Genomic DNA, 9,773 nt, shown 5'->3' with positions numbered 1-9,773 from the left:
CATCAAGTTATCAAAATGCCATGCGACAAGTAAAACAGTACATTCTCTAGAGCAATGTAGCAATCATGGCAACTCAACAACACTTTGCAAGTTTTTTTTTTAAATCAGTATAAATTTGTGGTAGTGATTGCAGCATCACTGCTAATTAATCTCTTAGTTTAGTGAATATATGCAAAGTAATCTGTAGGCTTTTTAGGATATAGAAAGACTGAGAGGAGTATTTAGAGGTACATCCTGTGACATTATAAACCTCTAATTGTCTAAACTTTTATTAAAACTTAAATGTCTTTGGGAAAGGTGAAAAATGTGCAATGGTAATTATTAAAAATTCAAGAAACTGACCATTTTTGGATATCCATATTCATATTTCACATGGATTGTACACTATAGAACTTACTACTCAATGAAAAGCCATTCATCTTAGTACTGCTTTCTGCCACTGTTAATATTAGAATTCTGAGAGGCAGTTGGTTGAGGCATTTTAGGATGCACTAAATATTGTAACTACTATAAAATCTTGATGCCTTCATCAACTCCCATATTTTTTCAAAACAAAAGATGGCATAATTTTAGACCCATAACAAGTTTAGAATTGCTCCAAAATGTAGGTAAGCATGATAATGCATATGAAGTTTTTCATAAGTTTTATGAATATACCAGGAATATGATGTTGTTGTTTCTATTCCTGATGACAAGAATGATAGTGAAGCTGGTTTTGCAATAGTAGTGAGAGAGTAATGATTGTAATCACTGTCACGTTACCTATTATTTTGGGACTTACAAGGGCATGGGAAACCTGAAATCACCAGAGTTGTTTCTTTCCTTTTGCTACTGAGGACATTCCTTTGAGAACTTACAATATAGAAAATACACAGGTAAGATGTTACATGTCTTAAGAGTAGAATTAAAACATAGAATTATTTAAATGAGCCACAGTTTCAGAATGATTCCATACACTGTAAGTTTTTACCTACTCACTTCGGGAGCGGATATCTATTTTAAATTATTTTGACTATAAAATGAAATATGCATTTTTTTCTGAATTAAATTTAAAAAGTATGTAAAATGATTGATACGATATTTACCCAATTCTAATATTTGGAAAAAATTATTTTTCTAACACATCCTCCTGTAATTGCTAAATTTTGGTTCTAAGAATGACCTCCTGTAAAGAAAACAATTGCATAATTTAATGTTGGCCAAAATATTTTGCTCTAAGTAAGATATAGTATCTGAGTTTGTAATGGTTGAATTAGTGCTTTTGGGACTGGATCAGCTGACATACAAAAGTAAGTATATGTACCCTACTTCTGATCATGAAGTTTTAAAGAAGATGGACAGTCATGAGAGGAACTATTTTGGCAGAGAAAAGTTAAGATGAGTGTTGGGAGGATATTTCTCTATTGTAAGTCATATTTGTTTGGAAGTTTTTAAAAAATATAACTTAAACAATATAACTATAACTCTATGTATAATAAGAAGTGGGGTTCCAGTGAAGTTGAGTTACGGTTCAAAGGACAATATAAAAATGTCATAAACTATTAGGCAGATGGAGACTACAGAGAAGCACCAAAATCATAAGCATATATTATGTTTATTTATTAAGTTTCTTGTGTGTGTGTGTGTGTGTACTGGGCATGTTGGTATATGTATATATTTATAGTGGGTGAATGGTATAAAATGTACTATATTCAGTAGAAATGTGATTAATATAATTAAATATTAGAATGTCAAACTAGCCCATTATTTATCTTTATTGCATCCTGAAATCATTTAAAAATTAGTACACTATTCTATTTTAATTATCTATCTACACTCTTTCCACTTTATCCTACAAAATAGCATGCCTACGTTGAAGAATATGAGCACAGACTATGACTACTCATGAGAAAAAAATTACATCTAGGTGGTAAACAATGAGTAAGATTTATACAGAATGTTTATTTTTCCTTAATTTTATCTTATCATAAACATCATTTCTGCCTCAGAGAAACAGAATGGTAAGACAACTGAGAATAAAGATGTTTTATGGATGTTATTATTATTTTTGAGATTACCTCTATATTGATTTAATACCCTTTGATGCACATACTTTGATTTTTAGAGAGAAACTCATCTAAGATATGATCTGTGAAAATCACACCAGAGTCACTGAATTTATTCTTCTTGGTTTTACAAACAACCCCGAGATGCAAGTTTCCCTCTTTATTTTTTTCCTGGCCATTTATACAGTCACTTTGTTGGGCAACTTTCTTATTGTCACAGTTACCAGTGTGGATCCCGCACTTCAAACACCCATGTACTTCTTTCTTCGAAATCTATCACTTCTTGAAGTATGTTTCACCTTGGTTATGATGCCAAAAATGCTTGTAGATCTAGTGTCCCCAAGGAAAATAATCTCTCTTGTGGGCTGTGGTACCCAGATGTATTTCTTCTTCTTATTTGGAAGTTCTGAATGTTTCCTTCTCTCCATGATGGCTTATGATCGCTTTGTGGCCATCTGTAACCCTCTCCATTATTCAGTCATAATGAACAGGTCCCTATGCTTGTAGATGGCCATAGGCTCTTGGATGTCCGGTGTTCCTGTGTCTATGCTACAGACAGCTTGGATGATGGCCCTTCCTTTCTGTGGACCAAATGCCGTGGACCACTTTTTCTGTGATGGTCACCCAGTGTTAAAACTAGTCACAGTGGATACAACCATGTATGAAATGCAAGCACTTGCCTCCACACTCCTGTTTATCATGTTTCCCTTTTCTCTCATTTTGGTTTCCTACACCAGCATTATCATAACAATTCTGAGGATGTCCTCTGCCGCTGGCCGCCAGAAGGCATTTTCTACTTGTTCCTCACACCTCATTGTGGTGTCCCTCTTCTATGGAACAGCCAGTCTGACCTACCTGCGGCCCAAATCAAACCAGTCCCCTGAGAGCAAGAAGCTAGCGTCATTGTCCTACACTGTCATCACACCTATGCTAAACCCCATCATCTACAGCCTGAGGAACAATGAAGTGAAAGGGGCTGTCAAGAGGACAATCACTCAAAAAGTCTTACAGAAGTTAGATGTGTTTTGACTTCTATTGTGTAACAATGCTTCCAAAGTAGGGACAGCAGAACCTACTAACCAAAGCTTAAAACGGAATGGAAGAGTTGCTCTTATTTCATCACTAACTGGTGGGTGCATTTCTGTGTATCATTCAGGTTCCTAGCAGGAAAGAGATGGTACTCCTGAATTGGGATAAGTGAGAAAACGCTTTATGAGAGGGCTATTTAGAAATTGTGAACAAGATTAGGTAATAGCCACACAGATCATACAACAGAACTTTTACACTTCCTGGCCTGAAGGAGCAAGTAGAAGGAGTGTTAACTGGAACCAATAGAATGCTACAACTATTAAAAAAAAAAATTCACCTGATAGGATCTCTGTTCTTTAGTACAGCAAGGCAGCCATCCCAACCTTATTTTGAGCTGACTCTCTCAAATCTATTGCTGGCTTCTGTTCTAAGCCAAACCAAATACGACATGGGGACAAGAATGTCTGTTGATGCAATGTATAAATGCCAGCCTCCTGGGGCACAGAGCGGGATGAAAAAGGGTAAGGAAAGTTATGAAAGATAAGTAAGAACAGCCACCACAAACCACTGTATATTCTGCAGCTATTGCAATGTAACAACGAATCATGGTATCTAACCTTACAAAAATTATAAAAGGTAAAGTTTTGCAGATGCCAAGAGTCCATAATACAAATTCTTTATATGGGTTGTATGTTTAAATAAAGTTATTTCATAAAATTACCTTAATATTAATATTTGGTGACATGACTTTGGACTTTTTTAGTCATTGGCTAAATTATCCATTAATTATTTAATAGTAAGCTCTTCTTAGAGTTTAAACAAGAAATATTTGCTTGACACCAGAGTAAAGCAAAAGAGTAATAGTAATAGCAAACATGGTTTATTGAGGAACTGTCTTTGACACATGCCCTCGCAACAACTCAAGAGATAATTATTATATCTATATTTTTCATAAAAGATAAATTACAATCAGAAAATGTAAGTAACTTGGTAAGGCAAAAGCTATTGAGATGTGGCCACAATAGTTTGAGTCAGACCCTTTTGAATTTGAAATTCAATATATTAACCTCTTAAAAATGTCTAGTCACATTTTTATTAAGGTAAAGTTGCCACCTACATGGGAATTTGGCTTTCAAAACAATGGAGAAGACAAGATTGTCAAATTTAATTATGCAAAATTTATATTTCCAGTAGAATACGCTTATATCGGCTTTGAATATGCAACTTGAACAATAATATATGTTCCCGTAAACCTTCCTTAGCCAAGGTTTCTGTTAATTGTACAGTTTCTTCTTCAAGCAGTAACAAACCTCCATGTTTCTTTGTTAATTTTCAGAAAAATCTAAAAGCCACCACAAATTTCCAACTTGTGTTGACTGTTTTAGTTTAATTTTGATTTGCTGAAGTACATATTTATTGCATGTAATGGGAGTTTGAGGTAAAAAAAAAACTATTCCTTTAAATCTTTCTCCTTCAATAATCTCTTAATTTTTAAGCCTAACTCAGATATTCTTGAATTAATGTAACTAAGTTCAATAACCATCTCATAAGACTCCATTATGATGGTTTTCTACCAGCTGCATGTGACTCACAAGTAGATTGTAGGTTATAAAATGAATTTAGTAGTGCATGTTAATGTGTCCAACAAACTAGCACAGCAAAAAGAAGTATATTCTTGACAATTAAAACTTGTATATATTTAGAGTGTACAACATGATGTTATATATAACAATTATGAGAACAAAAAATATTGAAGATATATATGCATATGTATATACACATACGCACATTGTGTAATGGCTAAATCAAGCTATTTTAACATACGCATTACTTCACATACTTATCAACTTTTTGTGGTGAGAAAACCCACAGGCTATTTCCAATTCTTTCATTCAGTATCTTATTGTTCTTGGTTGAAACAGAAACTATTTGAAAATCACTCTAATAATCTGTAAAGAAGGTTCTAGAACTGTAAGAAACTAAAATTTGACAACAATAAATAATAAGGAATGCTTTGTGATTGACATGGGAACACTCGTAGTGGAGGTCTAGTAGAACTTAGTCATTTTACAAGTTAATTGGTATTTCCTCTTTTTCTTACCCACTTTCTTACAGATTCAGCTTTTACATCTTTCATAAATTTACAGGCTATGTTTATAGCCTGTGTTATTTATGGTATTTTGTTTCTCTTAAGCATTTTTTACAAAATATACGTAGTCACTGTAGTGGACTGGTTTGTTTTCCCCAAAAAGATATGCTGATGTTCTCATCCTTGATACCTGTGAATGTGACCTTACTTAGAAACAAGGCCTTGCAGTGTAATCAATTTAAGATGAGGTTAAACTAGACTAGGGTGGATCCTAAATCCAATGGCTAATGTCGTCACATAAGAAGAGAGAGAGAGAGAGATTTGAAGACAGAGTCGTACACACAGGGAAGACAGTTATGTGAAGATGGATGTAGAAATCGGAGTGATGACTGTGCAAACCAAGGAACACCAAGGATTGTTGACCACCAAATCGAAGGAGAGGAGCATGGAACAGATTTTCCTTTAGAGACTTCAGAAGAAACAGACATGCTGGCATCTTAGTTCCAGACTTCTGGCTTCCTGAACTGTAAGAGGATAAATTACTGCTGTTTTACTATTTATTTATTTATTTTTTTGAGGTTACAAGGATTTTCTTTTCTTTTTATTTTATTATTATTATACTTTAAGTTTTAGGGTACATGTGCACAATGTGCAGGTTAGTTACATATGTATACATGTGCCATGCTGGTGTGCTGCACCCATTAACTCGTCATTTAGCATTAGGTATATCTCCCAACGCTATCCCTCCCCTCTCCCCCCCACCCCACAACAGTCCCCAGAGTGTGATGTTCCCCTTCCTGTGTCCATGTGTTCTCATTGTTCAATTCCCACCTATGAGTGAGAATATGCAGTTTTTGGTTTTTGTTCTTGCGATAGTTTACTGAGAATGATGATTTCCAATTTCATCCGTGTCCCTACGAAGGACATGAACTCATCATTTTTTATGGCTGCATAGTATTCCATGGTGTATATGTGCCACATTTTCTTAATCCAGTCTATCATTGTTGGACATTTGGGTTGGCTCCAAGTCTCTGCTATTGTGAATAGTGCCACAATAAACATATATGTGCATGTGTCTTTATAGCAGCATGATTTATAGTACTTTGGGTATATACCCAGTAATGGGATGGCTGGGTCAAATGGCATTTCTAGTTCTAGATCCCTGAGGAATCGCCACACTGACTTCCACAATGGTTGAACTAGTTTACAGTCCCACCAACAGTGTAAAAGTGTTCCTACTTCTCCACATCCTCTCCAGCACCTGTTGTTTCCTGACTTTTTAATGATTGCCATTCTAATTGGTGTGAGATGGTATCTCATTGCGGTTTTGATTTGCATTTCTCTGATGGCCAGTTTGCAGATGACATGATTGTATATCTAGAAAACCCCATTGTCTCAGCCCAAAATCTCCTTAAGCTGATAAGCAACTTCAGCAAAGTCTCAGGATACAAAATCAATGTACATAAATGGTGCTGGGAAAACTGGCTGGCCATATGTAGAAAGCTGAAACTGGATCCCTTCCTTACACCTTATACAAAAATTAATTCAAGATGGATTAAAGACTTAAACGTTAGACCTAAAACTATAAAAACCCTAGAAGAAAACGTAGGCATTACCATTCAGGACATAGGCATGGGCAAGGACTTCATGTCTAAAACACCAAAAGCAGTGGCAACAAAAGCCAAAATTGACAAATGGGATCTAATTAAACTAAACAGCTTCTGCACAGCAAAAGAAACTACCATCAGAGTGAACAGGCAACCCACAAAATGGGAAAAAATTTTCACAACCTACTCATCTGACAAAGGGCTAATATCCAGAATCTGCAATGAACTCAAACACATTTACAAGAAAAAAACAAACAACCCCATCAAAAAGTGGGCAAAGGACATGAACAGACACTTCTCAAAAGAAGACATTTATGTAGCCAAAAAACACATGAAAAAATGCTCATCATCAATTACTGCTGTTTTAAACCACCCAGTTAGGTGATTAGTAATTAGGTGATTTTTCATGAGCTGTGTGGTAGATAGATTAAAAAAGAAAAAAACAGCCATGCCCTTTATGATGTGACTCAGGAGTGCCTCTCATCAGGATTGTGTCAATTTCCTTATCTCTTGAGTCTAGTCTAGATGTGTGACTTGTTTTTGCAAAATGAATGTGACAGAAGGAATATTGCACCATTCAGAGTGTAAGGGTCAAGAAACCGTGCATCCATCTTATCTCTCTCTCTCTGGCACACACGTGATTCTCATGAGAACAAGCCAAAGCCAGCATGCTGGAAAAAGAGAGATGTTTTGAAGCAGTGTTGAATTATCCCAAAAGAGTCCATTCTAGATCAGCTTACAGCTAGCTGATTCCCAAAAATGTGGAGGAACCTAGTTCAGAATCCAGCATATCTGCCTAGCCAACTTATAACTCAAGAACAATTACAAATAATTATTGCTTGAATACACTATGTTTAGTGGAGATTTGTTACATAGAAATGGCTAAGTGGTAAAAGATGCACTCCAAATAATAAGAATCACATATGTCAGACTCATCCTTGACTCAATAACTGAAATTGTTCCCACTATGAAGTCTGGTGCAGAGAAGCCATAACAGATCTGGTACTTGCCTTTTTTTTTTTTTTTTTTCCTGCATGAAATGAATAATATCTTGCATATTTATTGGTTCAAATTTACTATCAATTCAGTTCAAATAATTTCCATTTAAATTTAAAGTGAAGTATTTTAAATTTTCTTTTCCTTTAGAAATACATAAGCTCTCTGGTGCCACAATTCTATATGGATACCAGACATTTCAGTAGCTATTCTGAGCATTAAAAATCTTATCAGAGCTTTAACAGTTAAAGAAACTATTTCAAGGGTCATCAGGTTCAGAGAAGTGGTTTCTCCTGAAGAATTCAAAGAATAAAAGTGTTAAAATTTGCGGTATCTCTAAGTTTTCAGTCCTGCGCATTTTTCACCAGCCTCTCAAAGCACAGAACAATTTTTTCTTTTTAAGATTTTTTTAAATTGACAAACATTGCATATATTTATGGTGTTTTGAGATATGTATACAATGTGCAATGACTAAGCTAATTAACATATACATTACCTCACATACTTTTTTGTGAGAACACAATATCTACTCTCTTAGCAATTTTCAAATGTACAATACATTTTTATTAACAGCAGTCATCGTGTTGTGCAATAGATTTCTTGAACTTATGTCTCCTTTCTAACTGAAATTTTGGGTGCTTGCCTTAGTGAAATCTTGCCTTAATATGTCTATCTCTGAAAATTAACTTTGTCCTCAACTTTCCAATATTTTTCTAGCTTTTACTTGAACTCCTTTATATGGCTTATCAACTGAGATTTCCACTTACCTTCTGTCTTGCCTTAATCTGTCTATTTCTGAAAATTAACTTTGTCCTCAACTCTCCAATATTTTTCTAGCTTTTACTTGAACTCCTTTATATGGCTTATCAACTGACATTTCCACTTACCTTCTGGATCCAAATACTACATTGATCTCCAAATCAATGATTGCCTCAGTTAGGCAATACTTCTAACTCCATTAGCTCTTATATATCACTACTCTCAGTAGTGATTTATAGTCCTTATAAATTTCCTTTTAGGAAAGAAAACATTACTTAGTGAGGTTTATGATAAAAATGAGTAAAATAACTATAAGTAATATTTACTCTGTACTATATTTTAAAACTGTAGAAAAAGAAAAAATGATAATGCCCCAACACTGGCTGTTTGTAGAAAATACGCAATGGAGACAGAATATCTGAATATCTGTCTTTATTGCTCATAATGCTTCATTGGGGAAATTGGCAATTGCTAAAAATAGGCTTTATATCCATTCTTTTGACTTATACTTACTTAACAGCACAGCTGAAAGGCTGATAAATCCTTCACTAGTGAATTCATCCAGCATGTGAAAGCAAGCTCAAGGGAGAATAATATGAAAAATTAATATATGTACATTGCTGAGTATATAGCAATCTCTGTTCTAAAGCTATTTACCATGGTAAACTTTGAGGTTAGGGCTAATATGATCTACACTTTACAGATGAGGAAACTGAAGACAGGAATATTAAAGTTTTATTGGCAGTTTCTGATTCATTTCCAACTATAGATACATTCATCAATCACTTTTTAAACCCATATTGTCGGGACTTAATCTTCTGTCAAGAATCACTTTATTTTTTCTTATTAAACAAGTTTAGTTCATTTGCTGAAAAGAGACCTGACTCTAGCTGGTGAAAAATAATTCATATATATGGTTTTTGTTCTCATCCTGCTACAGTTAATGTGGTGTGGAAGGTATCCTGAAAAAATACCTTGAATTGAGAATGCATACATTATGTTCAGAGGACTGGAGGTTCACCAGGTGTAGATGCCAAAATGTTCAAAGTTAACTATTGGCAAAAAAGACTTGACAGGTATATTTATGCCATAACATAGAAGGAGCTGGAGGCAGTTAATGAATTTGAAATAGTATGTAGGTAAAGAGGTCATTTTCAAGCAGAGTAATGACAGCATTAAAATTGGAGGAACAAGAATGATGGGAGGTACAAAGCACAGGTTTGATTCAGAGAGATTGACCAGGATATT

General features: G+C 34.7%; 1 protein-coding gene across 1 annotated transcript; it reads left to right on the top strand.

The window, feature by feature from the left end:
* The first annotated feature begins 2,123 nt into the window (after nt 1-2,123).
* OR10A7 (olfactory receptor family 10 subfamily A member 7) lies at nt 2,124-3,074 on the top strand. The gene is given in 1 exon segment (XM_019038223.1): nt 2,124-3,074. A coding segment is annotated over 1 exon segment (951 nt).
* Nucleotides 3,075-9,773: the final 6,699 nt, after the last annotated feature.

This window comes from Gorilla gorilla, chromosome 10 (assembly GCF_029281585.2).
Source record: "Gorilla gorilla gorilla isolate KB3781 chromosome 10, NHGRI_mGorGor1-v2.1_pri, whole genome shotgun sequence".
Classification (NCBI taxonomy): domain Eukaryota; kingdom Metazoa; phylum Chordata; class Mammalia; order Primates; family Hominidae; genus Gorilla; species Gorilla gorilla.
The sequence above is the reverse complement of the archived record's forward strand: the minus strand, read 5'-3'. Positions and strand labels throughout refer to the sequence as shown.